The 22,103-nt window shown below is 37.0% G+C and overlaps 1 protein-coding gene across 2 annotated transcripts in view; it reads left to right on the top strand.

Annotated features, from left to right (window-relative positions):
* Positions 1–22,103, top strand: part of Mul1 (Mitochondrial E3 ubiquitin protein ligase 1) — a 37,911-nt gene that overhangs the window by 1,191 nt on the left and 14,617 nt on the right. For both annotated transcript variants that reach the window (XM_081751081.1, XM_081751080.1), the window contains exon 2: positions 3,846–4,051. In XM_081751081.1, the coding sequence (XP_081607207.1) occupies positions 3,846–4,051 (206 nt within the window). The remainder of the gene's footprint in view (positions 1–3,845; positions 4,052–22,103) is intronic.

The following is a 22,103-nucleotide window of genomic DNA, read 5'->3' as shown; positions in this document are numbered from 1 at the left end:
CCTAATAGAGTCATCTTTCATAATGCACTCACTTATTTTATCGGTCGTAAAGCACTTCTAATGATTTTAGACTACTAAACCTACACTTGTAAATCTAAAAGACAGTTGTATTATTTTGTATTTAATTCTGTCGCCTGCAGAAGTTTGTACCTTATAATCATGTGTTTTCATGCAAAAATATTCAATTTTACTTGTAAGTCTTTCAAAATATGGTACGCCAAAACTACACCAGTACCATTTGTTTGTTAGGTAAAGCCTAATTTTTAATATGGTAAAGTTCCGTACTTGGTATCCAGGCATGCAGTATTCGAATAGGAGTAGGCAGTAAGAACACGATCAAAAGGGTTAAAAAAAATTAAAGAGGAAGTGAATCTGGCGCCATCCTAATGTAGGGAACCATGGATTTGTAACATTTACGTTAGTAATTCGGGATGGCATTTAGTATCTTCCCCAACTCTTTCATGGTTCCAGAACCGAGTACCTTGTTTTTTGTCTAAATTGTGATAAAGGTAGGAGTACAAGGGCCCTGGGGGCTTCTAACTCCCTTCGCTAGCAGTCCCTAGCTCAGCTATATTTGGTAAAGTTAGTAACACAGTGTAAATCTTATATGTGCAAGATTGGGGGAGATACTAAATATCAGCCGTAATTTTTAATGTTACTTTAATGGAGGAATGTAAAGTAGTCAAAATAACCTCATAGAAGTTATCACAAGATTCACTAGTGGGGTATCTTGCTTTTGATACTAGCAAGATATATCATATCAAGATATGCCATACGATATTAGAAACGTAATGCAAAGAACTAAATTCTTATGTCAATGTAGTGTGTTAAGTCATGATCCGTTATGATAAAGTACTCCGACACGTAGGTTATTTAACAGCAAGAGGAACACAGTATGCTTCCATATTCTTCACACACATCCCCACCACCTGCTTCGTACGCTCGCGTTTCCGCGTTTTCGAATGGTTCCACCAGCTTCGCCCTATTTTCAAGCAGTTGGGGTTATATACGGTTTAAGTGCCGGAGAGTAGGTGCAGAAATACGTAAAATTAGATGAAAGAAATGATGAATCCGTCATTATACGTGAAAATCATACAAACTAAACAAGTTGTATTATTTTGGAATATTAAAAATTGCTCCTTGTTGGCACTGTTTTTTTTTAGTGGAGACATCAGACAGTGGGATGTAATGGGGTAATTAGTTTCCTTTGATGAAAGATGGCAGTTGCATGTGACAGATGTGACTTTCGGATTTTTAATTTAATGGCAATGTATGTTGGTAAGGCAGAAAGATGTAAAGCAAGTTAAACGAGTTACGATGTGATACAGATAGAGCAAGAGAAGAATTTTACAAAAGAAAACGCGAAGACCTAGAAGAATTGGAAAATATGAGGAAATGTACACGGAGATGAAATTTATAGAACTTCGGAGGAAACAAGGGGGTATCACGATGACAGTAGCAAATAAAAATGGGAAAATGGGAAGGTAGTCAGCAAGAGAATTGAAGTCGTAGGTAGATGGAAAGAATATATTGAGGACTTATATGGGAGAAAGGATAGACTGTGTGGCTTAGATATTGGAGTATAAAATGAAAAAATGAAATAAAGTATTTCAGTTGTACGTTCCACGCTTATGCCGGCAAGGCTAAAGGAGACGGTGATGATGAGAAATGAATGAAATGGTGGAATATAGAAAGTGAGAGGAGACGGGAGCACCCCGATAAAAGCCACGCACACGGTGTTTGTTCACCACAAAGTTCATTTGTCTTGAGTGGGAATCGAACCAGGGACCACCACCAGAGGTGAACGCTCTGTCACTCAGCCACCGTGGCCCCTTTAGAAAATGAAGTAGGTGAGGATGACAGTTTAAAATTTTTGGGATACATTTGAGAAAGCTATATACGAGATTAGGAATGGAAAGGCAACCGGGATGAATAATATACCAATTGAATTCATTAAAAACATGGAAGACAAGGGCAAGAGAGAATTGTCCAATTCTGCTATGAAATATGTGAAACAGGAGAGTGAACGAAAGACTCCCTGAAGAGGATCATGATGCCGATGGCTAAGAAATCGAACCCAAAGAGATGTGAAGATTATAAAACTATAAGTCGCATATCTCGCACAGCAAAAATTTTGCTTCGAATTTTGAACAGAAGGTTCTATGGAAGAACAAATGAAAACAAAAAGAGGAGGAACACTTTGGATTCAGGAGAGGTAATGGCATAAGAGATGCAATTTGGTTACTAAGGGTGATCGGTGAAAGGTTGGTAGAAAAAGGGAAAGAAGTGTATGTTAGTATTTATTGATCTAGATAAGGCTTTTGACCACGTGAATTGGAAATTACTGTTGGAAGTTCTAAGAAGGTTGGGTTGGAGTAGAAATGTCTAAGACTCGTAAGGAACTTAGGTGTGGAGTTGACAGAGGAGAGCACCGTTGGAAGGGGAGTTCGAGAGAGATGCTGTCTTTCGCCAAAAACATTTAATATCTATCTAAAAGAGATAGTGAAAGAGAGCCTACATAATGGAGACGACATTTCATTAGGAGGTAGAATGATTAGGTGTATACGGTTTGCAGATTATATGGCGTTTGTTGCAGAATCTGAAAAGAAAATCAACAAGATGTTAGAAAACTTGAGGAAGGGCTGTGAAGAATATGGGATGAAAATAAATGTGAGAAAGACAAAAGCCATGGTGATTGGAACGAAGGGGTCAATGTCAAATATAGAAGTAGGAGGGGAGAAAATAAAACAAGGGTCTGGTTTTCGTTATCTGGGTGCGATTATTAGTGATGATATGAAGTGTGCAGGTGGAATAAAAGCAAGAATATGCGTGGCGAAAGAAGCCTGTAGGAGGAAGAAAATATGTTGTGGGATCTTGAATAAAGAGTTGAGGAAATTCATAAAATGCTTCGTGGGAGGTATTGTACTGCATGGGTCAGAACATGCGCATTACGCAAAAATGATTAGAAGCTTTCGATATGCGGGTATAGAAAAGAATGAAGAGTTAAGTTGGGCCGAGTGGAAAACAAATGAAAGGATTGTTAGAAATAGTGGGGGAGAAGAGAACAGTTTTAATTATTATGAAGGAGACGAAGAAAAACTGGTTGAGAGATTGGCTAAATGGAACTGTACCATGAGGGACATACTAGAGGGTATGGTGGCAGAAAACAGGGAGGGGACGAAGGAGACTACAATTAATGGACGATGTCAAAACAGAAAAATCGTACGTGAAGACGTAGAGTTTGTGGAAGAACATGGGGCATGGAAGCTTTACAGCTGCTTCAAGTGACCTGCCAATAATGGCAGAATACCTAGATGATAATGATGTATTGGTGAGGAAGGGGAATTGTTACGTTTTCTGTAGAGAGACGGATTATTGAAATTGAGCAGAAAGTGTGGCAAATGTACAACACTAAAAATAAGGAAATCGAGAAAGTTACACCTTTAAATGTAGTGATTGTAATTGGTGAACATGTTATGAACGTATTTTCAGAATCATGTGATGTGATTTTAGTTGATCCCGTTCGCACATATTCTTCAACTCACTGTTCGCTGCTGCACGGAAAACACCATCTTTTAGCGCGACTTATTTCCCAGAACTGAACAGGGTAAATAACGGCATATCTGGCGGCACACCAGCGTCAGCCACAATTACTCAGAGAACACACAATTATTTGCTCATCTCTGGTATTTCTCGGTCGGGCTACATTTATATGGACCACCTTTGTGAAATATTTAACAATACCGAAACGATAGAGAATTTGTACTTATAGATAAAAGTTAGTGTGATATAAAATCAATTATGTCATCCATTTATCATGTAACACATGTTTCACATACTTACAGAATGTTCCTCAGATGGAGATCAACTCAAAACTTAAGGATATGCTCAAGTCACAACCCGATCAACGCTTACCTTACGTTGCTGTGAGAGGATCCGTGCATGCGTTAGGTCCTCCGATCAAAAGTCAGAACTCTCCGGACGTGACAGGAGTTATTCAAAGACTGAGTCTCAAGGAACACACAATCGCCCGAAGTTCAGCTGGTTTCTGGTAAGAATAAGATTTTCTTGTCTCCGTACTTTTTAATAAGATGATTTATAGAAAAAATTGATTAATTAGTTCCTTTTCAGTACTGAGGTTATGTGAGACAGGGCTTACTACCCAAAATGGTGTCCGAACTACTATTCAGATTCGTGTTTAAGGTAATCATCCACTGTGGGAATTGAACCTGGGCTTCACTCACACAAAATCTACTTGCTGTAGGGAATGGACTCAGGGATGGTATTGGCTAAGGAAGTTTGGAGTGCTTTTTGTTCCTCATGATATCTTAAGCATGAGGCAATTTTGTTTACTAATAATGTAGGTATTCCCGCTTGAAAAGTGTTAACAAAGGGGTGACAAAATTCTTGAACTTCTCTTTCGAAAATCAACGATATTCTTGTAGCTTTGTAATTTCCCATCTGTCTGTCCTGAAGGATACAAGCCATCCCAACAGTATATTTGAGTGCACATTCCGCGTAGTATCCTCCAACTCTTTCTCTTAGACTCTTTCAATTCTTTTAAAACGACTAGAGATGGGAAGACAATTTAACATCTTATTGGCTAAACGATGTTTTGTTTCACGTTTCTACGTGAAAAAAAGAAATATACTGTGGCAAAATACGTCATAACACACTTTATTCCGAACACGAGGAACCGTGGAGCTGGCAGTCTCTAACACTTCCGACTTCTTACCAAAGTATTATTTCGTGTCCACTACTATCAAGACTTCCTTTCTGCCTACTTTGGACCTACCTTAAAATCCGAGCATATTTGAGAATTCTGTTGAGAGCACGTCTGGGAATTAAGCCGTCTACTAGTCCCTTACTCACACATTGTACATTACTAAAATATACATTCTCGGATCACAGATGTGAGACTTTATTTATGCAGACATAAACCGCCATTCCACGGTTTCTCGAATTCAAAATACCGTGTGTTGAAATGTATAAGCAATTTCGCAACGAATTTCGACGGCCCTAGCTTTGAAACTATGCACTCTTTCCCACAGATCCATATGATTTTAATATTTTGATATGGGAAATCACCTGTTTTAGTTTTCGGTATGGTTCATTAACATACTGTATATATTCGACTAGTAATTCGACCTAATCCTTGAAAGGGGTTATATAAAGGTAACCAAGAAAGTTCTGTCGCTTTTTTACCCACTATCTTAGAACATCGGTATGTCACTTAAGATGTACCTGGAATATCAAAAATAGTACCCATTATTATCGGCGACCTTCTGCCAACATTCTGGAAGGCCATGGTTTCCTTCGCGGTAGAACTTGCTGGTCCCTGAAGCGAAGAAGGTATCAAGTGCATGTTGCACCTATACTAGGGATTTGAACTGGCGTCCTCTAAGGTGATTGTCCAAGAAATGAAATAGGTGGTAATCGACGGTATAGTCTGGGGAGTATGGTGGATGCAATCAATTTCGCATCCAAGGCGTAGAATAATGTCTCGGGTCATCCTAGCTACGTGGAGCCACGTAGCGTTGTCCTCTAGCAGAAGGGCCTCTTTGCGATTCAGAAATGCTGGCTCAGCAGTTCCCGATGCACGATGCCACAAGCAGTCCACCAAACACACAGGAGGAACTTCTTCTGGTGCAGTGCTGGTTTCGGCTGTTCTGGAACCGGTTTATGGGTACTATCCAATGATGACGGCACCGATGAGCTTCGTACAGGATCCACTTCTCATCACATGTCCAACCTGTCCAGAAATGGCTTCTTTCTCAGACGAGACAGCAAAGAAACACAGGTGTGTGTTCGTGTTGTCTTCTGGTCCGGAGTCAAATCATGTGGGACCCATCGACCCAACTTGTAGTGCTTCTCAAATTGATGGAGATGCTGCCGAATGGTTTCTCCACACTAACTTGTAGTCCCAGTTCCTCACATGTCTGACCACTGTTCGCCTCAATTGCTGCCTGAAGATCTTCATTTTGCACATGTGTTGGTCTTCCGAAATGTAGTGAGTCTTCGAGTGTTTCGTAACCGTTCTTAAACTTGTTAAACCAACGCTGCACTCTCCACGTAGTTACGACACCCTCTCCAAACTCCTGGCATATCTTCTGCCCTACTGCAGCAGCGTTTGACCCCAGTTTGAACTCGTACAACATATACGCCCTTATGACGCTCTTTGGAGGTCCCATGGTCACTCTGTCCTTACGCTCGTTCACGATGTAACTGAAATGCCAGAACCAGGTAGTATGTTGGATATACCCACACCGACAACTGACCTTCGCCTTATCTCCATTCGCGTTCAACTTTCGGTGTGAGGGTCAATTGAACACAGACCTCCACAAAAAGCAAACTTCGTGGTTACCTTTATTCTACAACTAAATTGGAACAAATTTATCCCTATGAACCGGGGGTGGGAAATAAGTGGGTTCGGTGTAATTTGCAAGTTGTCATTTTTTTTTTTTTTTTTTTTAACTTGCCGACTTCAAACTGCATAATTTATACCGTTTACCAAACATTGTTAGGGTCATCAAATTTAGGAGGCTCAGGCGGGCAGGTCATGTAGCCAGAATGGAAGAAAGTATGAATGCTTTCAAAATTTTAACTGGAATCCAATCGGAAAACGCTCATTATGAAGACCTAGGCACAGATGAGAGGACTATATAAAGATGGATCTCGCAGAAATTGGAATACAAAGTAGAAACTGGATCCAGTTGGCTTAGGACAGAGGTCAATGGATAGTTTTTATGTCAATGGAGGAGAGCATTGAAGTTCCGGGTCCCATAGAGTTAGTTAGTTAGTAATTTGCCGACTTACAAGGAAAAAAAGTTCAAATTTGCAAATTACCCTGAAACCACTGATTTTTGAACCCCATTTTATAGAGACAAATATGTTCAATTTAGTTGTAGTATAACCTCTGTCAAGGAATAGTTCGAAAAGCTGCAGGAAAATAACACCACCAAACTCCAGGAGGTAACTCCTTGTATTAATATATGGAAAATCACTTTTTAAAGTTTGTAGCTTGAAAACCATGGGGCCTATGCAAGCGGATCAAGGAATTATAGAGGAGCTAGTATGCACTATATTTAAATATTCATGTTTCAGAATCCTTTGGTATTGGCGCAACGAATTGTATAGTGGAAGTTAGAGTACAGGGATACAATTGGGCATTCGTTTTGCCCGTACCAGGGGAACATTTACATTTTAAAAAGGTGATTTTTCGCATTTACGGCGATATATAACTGAAAAGAAGCATTTTTCGAAACTGTTTGTTATATATATATATTTTTTTTTTCATTTGATATAAGTAGTCATTTCCCAGAATTTGCTGCTGTTATTTTTCCGCAGAGAGAGAGAGAGACGTTATTGAGTGTGGGTGAGTTGATTAGAAAAAATTAAAAGATATTCTGAAAATAACGAAACATGATTATTTCACCCAGCATCTAACGATTCATCGAATAATGCTAATTTTACGACACTACAGAGGTTTCGAGATAGTGTAAGATTCAATTTGTTCGTGGTGACATTGCTGTCATATCAAGAAAAGAAGACTCTGTAGCTTTTGCACTGATTTGTCGATTAGTTTATGGTGCATTGCCAAACACAAAACTTTGTCTAAAAGTTACTTCTTCATTTTAAAGATGTCTTCGTCAGTTATTTCATTCAGGACATTCAATGCAGACGATAAGATCTGACAGTCTTCTATTGTACTCCTGTTTCGCAGAGAGGCGTGCAAACTGGTTTCTTACGCTCAGCGTTGCCATGTTTCGAAGAACATAACCCAATGCGTGTGGTCATGTTTCGCAGAATGTGAGATTTTATTTTTCACATAGGTTTGTGGAAAATCTGTACTGCATCGGAAGTGCACCACCGATATTTGTATTACATGTTGAGAAATTGATTTCATCAAGATACTGTAATCACGTATACAAATTGCAAGTACACAAACTGTTTCATAAATTATTGAAAAAGACAAGATGGATAGTATACCAGCACAGGTTGCATGGGAAGTATTTGGGACAATTCTTTCCACTTCCATTCTGCTTATTGCAAAGTAAAGGTCAGTTATTGTACACACGTATGCTTCAGCAAATCAAGAAGAAAGCTGAAGATTGTAGCTTCCAATTTCGTGTGCAAGAATTTATGACTGACTTTGAAAAAGTGACAATAAACGCTACAAGAGAAACATTCCAACAAGCGACAGTGCGCTTTTTTGTTTCATTTTACCCAGTTTGATATGAGAAACCTTCGAAATGTGGATGTGGAGAAGAATGGACCGAATTAGCTGAGTCGAGCGGAAAACGAATGCGAGGATGTTAGAAATGGTAGGTGAAAAAAAGAACAATTTTAGATGTTATTGAGAGACGTGCTAGAGAATATGGTGGCAGGAAAGAGAGGGAAGGGGCGAAGGAGACTACAATTAATAGCGATATCAAAACAGAAAAATCGTAGCGGAAGACCGTGGAGCATCGAAGCTTGTCAGTTGCAGAGTAATCTGCCGATAATGGCAGAATACCTGTGATGATGTTGATTACCCAATTTGTATTGAGAAATACAATATCTTGGGTTGGTTTACTTTACAAGGCCGATGGTGACGTGAGGAAATGTATTAGGAAAGCAGCTGCATTTTCCCCTATCACTGCCTTGAATACATGCGTGATACATTTCTATAGTACAAGACGTCTCAAAGGCACAGATTTCTCTAGACCACTTGGTGCACACATATATTGACGAACTGATTGCAATCCCAATGTTGAAATTGTAATCCAATAAGAACAAGGTAATATTAAGAGTTGCACATATATACTATATTTATTAAGTTTCATGACATTATTTTTCAATGCTAATGATTTTTTTATTTACGTGTGTGTATGTCTATGTTCTTTTCGCTGCAATATATTACGATTAGACTTACGCGGCAAAGCTCTATTGCCAGCCGTACCTCTTTCTTAGATTTATGTTGGTTTTTTTTTTCCTTTCGCCAATACTGAGGTGCTACCAAAACTCTTCATGGGATTCTGCGAAACAGATTAATCGAGGTGAATTACTCCCCATATTTAGCCGCTAGAACACTTCTGCGAAACAGGAATATGTAAACTTGGCAATGATGCATACTGATAACGCATTCTGCGAAACAGGAAGTAACCAGTTAGTAAATGTACAAAATCCAGGTTATTGACTATAAAAGTTCCCAATCATATAAATACTTTACTGAAGTACATGTATGCTTCACTCCGATAACATGTATCTGCGTGAAACTTAATTTAAACATGTATGTTTTCACTCAGTGTTGATTGACCCATTTCAACATACGGTATGCGAAATACGTTTTATGGCCGCTTTTAGCAGAAATTTAGGATGCTAGACATTATATTTGTACGATCACGGTGCCAGTTTGAGTGTTTGTGTTCAATTATTATTTTCGAATTAAATAAAACTAGACATTCTGAAGTTAACATATTTAGAAATTTCGAAACGTGAATCTTTGTAACAGCTAAGGCAGTTGTTTTTTCTGTAGAGTATTATTTTCAAGATAATAATCTATGACACAACTTCGGTAATTGCTATAGATGCGGAAGTATGATAGTTTTGTAATTCGTAAATTGTTCTTAGTACGGATATGAAAGGGCACATTTGTTTGCGAAAAAAAGCTAATTTCTTATATATATGTACACAGTGGCGGATCCAGGATATGATCAGGGGAGGGGCTAAACCATAGTTTGCCGTTTTATCCACTTTAAAGCAGGATTGAAGCTCATTTTATCCAGTGTATACATGAGCGTCAAGGGGTGGGGGCTATAACCCCATTGGATCCTCCGATGTATATATATATATATATGATATACTGTATATATCCGCCAAAAATAATTGAAGTGTTGAGTTACTTTAGATCTGTGATGATTTCAGAGTGTTGCATGGGGGCAATTTCTCCCCCGAGACTATATATTCTATGGTGCTCAGTGTGGATTTCCAGTAATTTTGCAATACTACTTTTCATCCCCAGTGTATTAAAATCCCCCTCCCGGTGAAAATTTCTGAAATCATCACTGGTTTGGATGGTAGTATAAGTTTTGGTTTGGAAATTGATTATATGCAGTAGATGCTGACACGATTAGATGTTATCGTTAACGAAATTCATTCTATACTATTTATTTATTATAGCTTTCCCGTGGTTATATGGTCAGCGTAGGTACTTTTGGTGCGGGAGACCCAGGTCCAATTCCTGGCTGGAACTCAGGGGACTCGAATCTCAGGTTAAAATGTAGGCTCACGTCTCATATAGCCTCGATACTAAAAGGAACGCTAAACACTAATCAATAACAATCAACAACCATTTATTCATTGTAAATGCTATATTTTAGTTTTCATACATAAGATTAGCTTTGGCTTCACTGAAAAAATGATTGCCCGAATACTGCTTTACCTTGTTTAGTGACCAGCATAGATTCCATATATAATTTCTTCAATCAACAACTTCGAGATGAATAACGTCTGTGAAGAATATGTTTCGGCAACTTAGGTTGAGCTTGGATTTTCATGAAGTTCCATAAAATTGTACACGAATGTGGATCCATTCTCATATTTTTGAGAAAAGACATTGTATTAGGGACATATCCACTTTTGCTGGTAATTACTCTAAAAGTTTATGTAAAGGATTGTATTAAGAGTTCGATTCTAAAGGAGATATTCTTATCTTCCCGCGAACAAGTTGGAATTTAGTTTGTTTTGACTCTTTATACTTAAATCATTTGTTACTTTCTGTAATTAGCAAATAACCATTGTTAAATATATAATAAAATAAATTAAAAATATCCAGCTACACTTCTAGTACCAAAGTCGTATCATAGATTATTATCATTTCAAATATTGTTTACTGAAGTAGAGATGTGTGTTTGTGTTTTAGGTCTGAACGGGAACGTACTGTCTCTGAAACAGAGAATGCGGTGCCATTTGTTTTAAAAGGATATAATTTTGAAATTGAAGTCCTGGATCCTTTATCAGCCCAGATCCTTGATCTGCCTAACACCGGCGCCCACCTGAATCTCCTTACTCCAAGTAAATTCTCGAGTATTTTGAATTTTTTGAATTTTGTCGTGAAAGAATACGCCTTCTTAGAGACGGAACAGATGCTGAAGCAAGGTTCGTGGGCTACTGCTGTTGGGGAACTTTATTTGACAGAAAGTGGAGGAAAATTGTGTGTACCTGCTAATGGATATCCGTTTTATTTGACGACAATGCATCTACCTATTCTTGCCAAGCATATTCAGAGAAAGAAAGAATTTTTTAAGATCGTGACAGGAATGTGTTTCGCCATGGGATTATTTTTGATTGGCGTGACACTTGATCGATGGTGGCAAGACAAAAGGAATGCCGATGTAATCTACTAGTGATGATGAGTATTCATGTTTTAGAGGAAACAGCACTATGCTGTTACAATGATCATATTTCACAGTTATACATTCTTAATTGTATTATCTTTTTATTTATTTGAAAACGTAAATTATGTAAATAGTATTTATTTCATGTACTTTTTTATACTTACTAAATTATTTTCAATATTAATTACCATCTGTTATCGTAAGAAATAATTGTTCTGCGTAATTTTTTTCTTCTGATTTCGTAACTCTGCTTTGATGTACAAATCATTTCCTTTGATAATATTTTTCAGTGATATTTTTAATATTTTGAGGTGCACGTGTAAATGCTTATTATACAGATTATTAAATGCGTATAACAGATTATTTTTTTTTTCTAAAAATACAGAAAATTTATTTAAATTTTGAGGAGTAATTTCTTGTAAATAGTTAATACATCTTTTTTTTTTTTTTTTTTCATTTTATTGAGTTAGTACAGTCCATGTTGAGTTTTGAATATTTTAGTTGTCTCCCAGTCAAAGAAGGAAATAGAAAATTAATTTAGCTGCAATTCGAAGAATCTTTCCCGTATCTCTCCCGTAAAATGTGAGAAATCTGGAAATAAGATCCTCTTTAAAAATAGGCGGCTTCAGGAATTGAATCTGAGGTCTCTCGTCCAGCATTATTTTCCCTCCTTGGTTTGCAGCTGTAGTTTTGTATTCAAATTGTTATTCTCATTAATCTAGAATTAGTTCGTTGGACTGGAGTTTAACACATCTTTAAGCACCAAGAATATATGTATGGAAAGTGAGCTTATAGCTTAACAAGGGATTCAAAGCACGTGAGCTCCAGTCAGGAATCGATCATGTGTCTCTTATACTAACCGTATACTCACAAAGGAGCTCATCTAATATATATATATATATATATATATATATATATATGGTGTTACAAAAATTTCTCACAATATTTTGGAAATAGATTCCTCACATCGAAACATGAAAAAAGTTCATATGAACTTGTGCTCGTAAGTGCATAGTTTCGTAGTTATAAGGTGTAAAAAAAAAAAAAAAAAAAAAAAAAAAAAAAAAAAAAAAAAAAAAAACTTTAAAGGTTCATAGTTCCACGACTATAGAACCGATCGTAGTCGGGTCAAGACATCACTGAGGAACTGTCTATCCAAATATTCATCTTTCAGAAGCTCCGGTACTTCTACATTCATTTTTAGAGAGGCTGTTTGGGAGTACTTGATCATTCTTAAACATGAATGTTTGGATAAGTCACATACCATTTGCTTAGTAGTGTCTTGACCCGACTACGATACGTCCCATAGTAGTGGAGTAATGAACTTTTAAAGTTCACTTGTTTCTCGTTTTCGGCACCATGTAACTATGTAACTCCGAAACTATCCACTTGAGCACAGGTCCGTGTGAACCATTTTTTTTCCCTTATTTTGATATGAAGAACCTGTTCTCAAAATATTGTGACACATTTTAGTAATACTCTGTATATATATATATATATATATATATATATATATATATATATATATATTTAGAGAGAGAGAGAGAGAGAGAGAGATGGACCATTTATCTTGATACCACTTGTGACTTTTAAAGAAATAGGTAAAGAACACTGAGATTTCGTATCATGGACATTTTGACAGGGGTAATCGTTTGACATACCCTGCAATACCACCAGATTAGCAGTATTGCCAACGCAACATAAACTTACATTTTTAAAATGGTACTACGTTGGGTCATTATATATTTCAAATCTACGTGTTAAAGGGAAATTCAATACCACACTTATTGAATGTTTCAAACTAAGAACACTATAGCATCACAATCATAGGAAAAAAAAAAAAAAAAAAAAAAAAACTACAAAGGCTTCTAAAGAAACCGTTATTTTGAAACTTCCTTTTGTGAATAACAATATACATTCAATAGATTTTGTATTGTTTATTGGCTTGACATTAGTATCCACAAACTAATATTTCATTCTTCTCACGTTCGCGTACAGTTAATCATACAGGGAGGGGGGGGGAAGAAAAGAACCTTAAATCCGTCTCCTTATTATCGTTCTGAGTCGGAGGAACATCTTCTAATACTATGTGAGTATATTTAAATTAAAAAAAAAAAAAAACATTGAAAGGAATAGGTATAGGGGAATTGGGTGCTTACATTTAAAATAATTATCATTAGTTGGAACTGATACATGCCGTACTATGATGATTTGTTGTGAAGGTAATCCTGGAAAATCCTGGAAATATAATGGAAAATTGTTGTTTCGTGCATGAACTCTGTTTCTCTTCGTTTTTCCCTTTTCATAGCTTGTATGTTATACACTGTATGGTCAAAAATATCCGGACACCACTCGTTCGATGTTACGGACAGTAACGTCATCTGCCGCGTTGAACACGCTGGTAGCGTTCGTTCTCAGTCGTAATGAGACAGAGCAGAATTTGCTGTTCTGTAGACCTCACGGACTTATACTTCACGGTGCCACACATGTAACGAGTTGGTGAGGACGAGATTTCAATCTTCATAAAGAAAGCTAGATCTGGTTTCTGAATTGGATAGGACGTCCACAACCCAAAAGTGACGTAACAGACGTTACATTTTGACCTCCAGTGACAGTCGAGCATTGAAGAGGTTTATTCTGAGAAACCGGCAATTATTCATTGTAACAGTCACCGAGGAAATTACAGTGTAACTTATCTGCTCTTGCAAGGTGTGGAAACTCGATTTCCATAAACAAGCAGCTGTCCAAAAGACACACACTGTACAACAGCTAGGTACCTCGTTACGTGGTGAATGGAGCAAGTTCATGGGTGCTGGACCACGGAGCAGTAGAAGGATGGTGTTTGAGGTGATGAATCATGATACAGCATGTGATTTTACTATGGAAGATTGTGGGTTGGGAGAATGTCTGGAACATTGTAACGTGGTCCTGTTTCTCGCGGTGAGGCTTGAGTTTCTTATTGCTGTACATGGCAGTGTCATACCAGAAGGTTAGAAGGACTTCTAACTGCTTATTTGCTGCCTACTATCGAATACCAATTCAAGAATGAGCATTGCGTGTATGAACATGACGGGGCACTTGCTCATACAGCATTGCCTGTAATTGAGTGGTTTGATGACAACGTTACCGCTGATGGACTGGTCTGCTCAAAGTTCTAATTTAGACCCGATCTAATATTTATGGGAAGTTTAGGAACGCGACTTTGTGGTAGACCACATAGACTCAAATTCATATTTTCGTCGCATCTCTTCGCGAAGAATGGGCCGCCAATTCTTACGAAGGTGGTGCCTCAATGGTAGAGCGCTCACTTCTGGTAAGTGAGGTCTCTGGCTTAATGACAGCATGCACAAAGTGAACCTTGTGGTAGACAAACATCGTATGCGTAGGTTTTCCCGTGTCCTTCCACTTCAGTCTCGGTGCATAATTGTGGAACGTTAAAACTAAAATAAAAAATAGTTCTGTTGGATATTTTAAAAATATGACATATTTAGTTCAGAAATTTATATTTACCTGAGCTTTTGATGTATACTTATATCCAAAATTATTGTCGCATGTCTATAAGTATGTTGTAGAAATGTAATTTGATAACGAATTCTCCCGGTATTTCTTATAATATTAGTATGTGTGTAATCGGCAAAGACATGTATGTGGCACATTTCATGTCAAAATAGCAGTAAATAAGAATAAGAGCAGTAATAAAACAAAAATAAAAAAAAACATTCTTGTCCATTTAGCAACATTTTGTTTTATTCACTCTATTTTTCGTATTTATAATTCTTTTCCTATGAATTTTACTACTAATATACATTTCCCGATTATACACATAGTATCAGTATTAAAAGTACCCTGCAAAATCATTATCAAATTATATTCTTACAAGAAGACAGTTATAGATATGCGACAATCATTTTGTACTTGAGTGTACATATATTTCAGTGGAATATAGCAAATCAGTATTTCGGCTCGCGAAGTACCATTTTAAGCCAGCACAATTTCGTTACGAAATACACCCTCATGCAATTCATTGTGGTGATATGGCAAGCGTTTATAACAAGGCTATATAGACACTATTTGATGAATCTCCGGCTATGCTAACGCCGGGCATATGGTCGCTATTTGATAGATACAGCAGCCACATGTGCTGCCTGGGAAGTTAGCTTTAGAGCATTTACTTAGTTCAGATCTCTTTTGCACTCAGAGGAACAAAACACTGCTTCGTTGAGTGAATCCTCTTCTTAGTATTTCAAATCCATCCAATCATTCGGTTAGTGAAAGTTCTCAATAATTGAGCAGTCAGAGAATCTTTCGGACTTAAGACACTTTTTATTTATTTATTTATTTATTTATTTATTTTTAAGAAGAGAAAAGCTGATGGTGGTTGTTTATTAAAGTTTAGCATCCCTTTTCAGTACTGAAACGTGGACATACAGTTTAGGTTGGGATTCGAGTGACCGTAATGCTTTCACATTTCGTTTCCTACGGGAGATCGAGCACGAGACGACTTACACCACAGGTCGAGCGCTAGCCACTAAATCAGCTGGAAGGGCTAGTGATCTGATAAGTGTGTATTACTGAGTTTTTAGTGCCTTATATAATGCTTTTTTGGTACTTTTAACGAGTTTTTTTTTTTTTCTTGTAACTGGGTTTCTCTGAAACATCCAGTTCGTCTTCAAATTGCCTGCACGTTAACAGCATCTCTTGGCGTCAGGTAGCTGCCAAAGCAGCTAACAACATCTATTAGCCTGGCTGTGAACTATTAGAAATTGGCGTGACTTACAGATTGAATCATCTTTTGTTTATATTAAAGATTAAGAATATGTAAATATTTTCACCTAAATGTTTTGGCAGCCAGTAACTCGTAAATGTTTTGAGGTTTGCATATTAGCGTGACTGACATCTTGCTTTTATAATAAGGATATGATTCTAATCTTTATTATTAATTTCCTACCTTTCAGTCGTGATGTTCGGGTTATTAACCTGTATCGAGACGGTGATAAATAACTGATTTTGACTCTCCCACGAAACTCTTATCCACTGATCATCCTGATGTACCACTCCGTACATTACAAATTAAAATTAAAATTGTTCCCACAATGCAACGAAAGTGATATCAGCGTCTCTGCCGGCTATAGTCGTAACTAATCTCACTGTCTGCTACTAGTAGTAACTAATTATATCATTGGCTAATTATATCAAACCCACGCGCTCCGAATGATTTGATTTGTTCTTGGTTTCAGTAGTTTATGCTACTCAAACTGCTTTGAGTGGTAGCGCCACAGTTTCCACTCACATTCGATTACATTTCAGCAGGAATAGTAGCTGAAACCTTTTATACTAAATCCTTACTCTATGCTCTTATCTGTGTGTCGGTGTGACATCAATTTACAATTACTGTGTGTAGTTATTATTAACAATAATTAATCTTAACAGAGGCAGGTACATTTTCTTTAATTTGCATTTATTAATTAAAAAAAAATGTTGATTAGTCCGAGAGTCGAAACTGGCCTCATTTTCTAAGTGGATACTCTGCTAATGAGCTACCAGTAACATGGTTAGTATTCTGTATTTATTGCTTATTTATCTATCCTCGACTAATAACTGCCAAAATCTATAGTACCACTGTAACCGAAACATGGGTTTCTGAGTTTAAATTTTGAAACATAATTGTGACACCCCTGATTGCTCATGAAAGTTTATTTCTCTCATAACTTAAATGCATTTCAAAGTAAATGCAATACAAAATTGACTTATAGATCTCTGGGACCTCGTGTTTCTTATAATGTTTCTGAAACTCGTGTTTCGCTTAAAGTGTTATTTTAGTAGAGACAGTTCACTAAAGAATTCAATAGATATTTTAAATTAGTATTTTCCTGCTTTAAACATAAACTACGCAAAAATAATTTAAATTATTTCGTTTACACATAACGTTATGTTTGGAGTCATTTTTGAAGAAACGTTAAAACGTATTGATAATATAAGATTTTTATTTTATTTTTTAATTTTGTTTCAATATTACTTCACCATGTTATGAAGAGGAAATTGTATTTTAATTTCAAAGAACTCAATAATATGAATGGGTGGACGTGTAATTACAGACGATTTTAACCGAAAAGAAAAAGCACTAGATGTAATTAAAAAAACTAGGAAAGTATATTGTTTTATTGAAGGACTAATTTATTTTTCTTAATTAAATTTAAATGTATTAGAGAACGAGTATTCTGGAGAGTAGTTTATACTAATACAACTGATTGCTTATCTACTAATGATACTTTGAAAGTTATACAAAAGATTTTTGTTTAAACAATAAAACACAATTCACTTCGTTAAACCCATGTGGTATAGGTTTTTTACATATTTTGTTAATTCACCAAATTAATGAGTAGTTTGTATCGTTCAATGCTTTAGTATCGTAAAGAAAGTGTCACCGATAATTTGCAAACTTTTTTTTTCCTATTTAAGTATAACTTAGTTTTATGAGTTCCTTTTGTAGTTTTGTACCTCTTTTATATAAAAAAAATATGTAGAAGTGAATGTACTTATTTTAATTATGAAACTTCCGGTTTACTTAAGTGCCATTTGCATTCTGCTCCAGAAATAATTTGATCTTCGTAGTTTTTATTATAAATAACTCCAGTCTTTAGTTTACAGTTCATAAAAGTGTACTTTTCTACGGAAGCAATAAAAGCTTCTTTCGTTCCGAGAACATAGAATTTTCTACGGAATTGCATTTTTCAAGTATGATACACACTCTGTACTATTTTTAGTTAGGGTCGATTTAAAATTTGTCACACACGTAAAAGAGTGTAGGCTTTATTCAATAAATAACCGAATTTCCATTCTACATGCATTTTTTTTTTTATTTTATTGAAGCACTACTGAGGTTGCCTTCTGGAAAATACTTTCCATTACTTACCAATATAAAATTTTCAGAACTTGTGTAATCATGTTTTGTTTTGGAATGCTGTGAAGTTCTTTAGTTCAGAGCCAGTCGAAAGGCTCACAGCAAGTTTGTCATATTTGAAAATCTGTGATCTTTGCAGGCTCGATTTAAATGTTGAACATAAATAACAGATTTAGTGAAAAAACACTTATACCAGTGGAAAACGCTTTTTTTTTTTTTTTTTTTTTTTCTGGATAAATACCGTATCACTAAATTTTCACATGATATTCTTGTTTTCTCCCACTAAAGTGCTTTCAAAACTAGAAACAAATTGACAGCTCAAAAACACATGCAGATTTGTTTTGAAGAAGGGAATCTACGTCACATAGTTATTGCGATCACTCAGCGAGGGTCGAATCATAAACGCTATCTTAACAAGAGTGGGTGGAGGGTTTCCTTGGCAACAGACCTCAACATTCCTATGTTGCCGCTAAATAGTAAATACGTGTTTTCTGATTGAAAGAAGCGTCTTTCGTTTCTTTGTACGCGGAAATGATTTTAAGAAAGAAAGAAAAAAAAAAAAAGCATTCCCTCCTTCCTAACATGCGCAAACTGGGACGACAAACATATGCTTTCATCCATTCCAAACAAACCAATATTTAGAAATTTTATTTTTCGTTAAGACTCAAAGGACAGTTCCAGACAGGACTCATGATGCGTACGAAGTGGCAACAGCGTACCACGTGCTTCTCCAAACTTCAATTTGTTTCTAGTTTTGAAAACACTTTAGTATATTTTCAGTGAAGCTCATGAGCCTTGAGAGAGATCCGTGACGATTTCTGTTGGTTGATTTTGAGTTTAAAGTCCACTTCAGCACTTAGGCTACGTGAGACATGAAGTACAGCTGAATTTGAGATCCGAGCCACGCGAATTCCCGCAGGCAATCGAACCCGGATCTTCTACGCCGAAGGCGAGTGCTGTATCCATATAGCCACGTGGGAGCTCTCCTTAACAGTTCTGTTTAAAGCTATTAATTGATAGTATTATGAAGAATATATATTAACCTACTTGCTATTTTAGCTGTCATAGTTGGTGGCGTATACTTTCCGAAACGCATTGCCATTTAAGATATTTCCAAAAGGTGGATCGTTTGCAACGGCAAATTTAATTTACTATGTTTCATTATCGTGTTTATTTAATTCAAATAATTGATGTAAGTAGTATGTTCATTTTCATCCGTGGCTGTATGAAACAGGCTGTTGAAATTCAAGGCACTGTTTGAGTTTGTTTCCAAGGCGGATACTTCCACCGTTAACCCCTTGACCACAAAGGAGCCCGTTATGAGCTTTACACAACAATTCTATTCGTGTTTTGACGCGAGGCAAACAATTAGGATATTTATGGTAAAATTACCATAATTTAACTCAATGCAATTTACGACTTTATACAAATAAATATACATACAATTTGCACCCTATACAGGATCTGACCAAAAAATATCGGGACTACATTCACGAAAATGTATATTTCAGACATATTCGCGTGTACAAGAAGTTAAAACTCTTGAAAATAAGATCATTTTGCATCAGTACACGATTGTTGGTGTTTCTTCCACGCTTGGTATAATTCCCCGGAAGTCTGCAACCGGAATCATCTTCAGGTACTATTTTGAAGGTACTTGGATTGTATCCCGCCCTCCGATAATGGTGTCCTTTCAGACTGCGTTTCTTCCGAGGCAAGTGAATAAAAATCGGTCGGAATCAGGTAAGAACTGTACGGAGGCTGAAACAGCGTTGCCACTTTGTACTTCACTGGAATTCCCGTACGCGTGTGACTCGGTGCAGTGTCGAAGTGGAGAATCCAGGTATCGACGATCTCCCTTCTAGCGCGATGGACCCTTAACTTTCACATAAAATTCGATCTCGTACTGTCATTCAATCGTCCACTGCATCTTACTTCTTGGCGACTTCACAAAATAACTGCTCAAGTGCGATCCACATCCAATAAAGTGTCAGAGGCAACTGAGTCGGATAGAATTTCATACCTGATATCCCCACCAACGTTTGTTCGCATGGAGACCATGCACTCCCCTTTTCTTTGGATAGAAACAATCAGTCCCAGACAGAAAATGCAGGTGATTTACAGGCGCCTGCACATGCGCCTGAAAATGGAACTTTTAAACGCATGAGACAGGTACCGATTTTTTTTTCACGGTCATTGCATGTTCATTTCATGGAAACAGGTAGTTTTCATGTTGATAGGGTTGCAACCTTGCAATGTGAAAAATGCGTGTAAACAACATGCAGAGAGTGGAAAGACATGTACGTAACCGGCATATTCCATGTAGTTGACATATACGTTACCCCATGAGGATCTGACGACAGCTACTTTTCATTTGATAAAAATGTAATTGACATGTTAAATACAGCCGCCGCAAAAACTCTTCGGACCTCATATGAAAGCTGTCGTTGTAGGAGACCTTTCACTTTGTATTTTTGTATCTAGTGTTGTTTTGTTTGGAACATAGATTGTATCTGCATGAATGTATCTGACAACAGTGTATTACTGATGATAAGCAGTTTGAATTCATTTTGTATTGTTGGTTAACACATGAAGGTGACTTTCTGCTCTAGTGTGTGTTTAAATTCATTTGTTTTGTATGTGCACTTTGTGTTTGATAATTTAATCCTGTATTTATATTGAGCATCGGTGATATGCCAAGAATGTACTGTAGCAGTGCGAAGAAAGCCAGCATCCTTGCATGGCGAAGTGAAAACGCTCCCATAAAGATGATAGGCAAACGTACAGGTCGTGCAAAATCAACCATAATGAAAGTCCTGGCATCCGCCCAAGGACTGCCTCCGACTGTGGCTCCAAAGAACAAATTCGGTAGTGGGAGGCCAAGAGAAACAACTAAATCTACAGACACGCTCCTAATGAAAGAAATAAAGAAGAACCCTCGACTGACAGCGGCTGAACTTAAAGAAATGCACCCGAGTTTTTTGGAAAATGTTAGGGTTCGTATAATTCAACATCGTTTGCAAAAAACACCTGGATTCGCTATGTCGTACTGCTGCTAAGAAGCCTTAACTCACCGACAGCATAAAGAAACAACGTCTTGTTTTCGCAAAGAAATATGCACATTGGATACCAGTACGGTAGACAAAAGTCATGTTTTCCAATGAAAACACATTCCAACTTTTCCAAATGGGAGCTGTTAAGGTTCGACGTCCTTCATCTTCAGGTCGAAACGACCCAAAGTCTACGGTCCCGACCATTAGGTACTCCCAGTCTGTAATGGTTTGGGAGTGTTTTTCAGGTGAAAAGGGTAGAGGAGGTTTATATTTTTTTACCACAAAAAGTGATGATGAATGCAAATCGGTACATCAACGTCCTTCAGGACGATTTAGTGGATATGCTCCATATCCACGACTGTGATTTTTTCATGCATGATAACGCTCCTTGTTACAAAACTAAAAAGGTAGCGAATTTTCTTGAGGAGCAACATATCAAGATGTTAGAATGGCCTGGGAATAGCCCCGATCTAATTCCAATCGAAAATTGTTTGCATCATATAAAGATATTCTTGGGACAGAAGAAGCTTCAGAACCTACAGACACTCCAGTCAGAATCGAAGAAAATGTGGTGCATTGACATGGACTTAAATTATTTCCGAACTCTTATTGATTCCATGCCCAACCGTATTTAAATGGTTCTCAAAAGTAAAGGCAACATGAATCCGTACTAATGGATGCATCTTTTGTTGTATGTGATTCATTAATAATAGCTTTTCACATAAATTTTATGTATTTAATGTGCTTTTGCTAAGAGGTCCAAAGAATTTT

Source organism: Thermobia domestica, chromosome 3 (assembly GCF_964235325.1).
Source record: "Thermobia domestica chromosome 3, izTheDome1.hap1.1, whole genome shotgun sequence".
NCBI classification, from domain to species: Eukaryota; Metazoa; Arthropoda; class Insecta; order Zygentoma; family Lepismatidae; genus Thermobia; species Thermobia domestica.
Note: the sequence above shows the minus strand (reverse complement) of the source record. Positions and strands in the feature narration are given on the sequence as shown.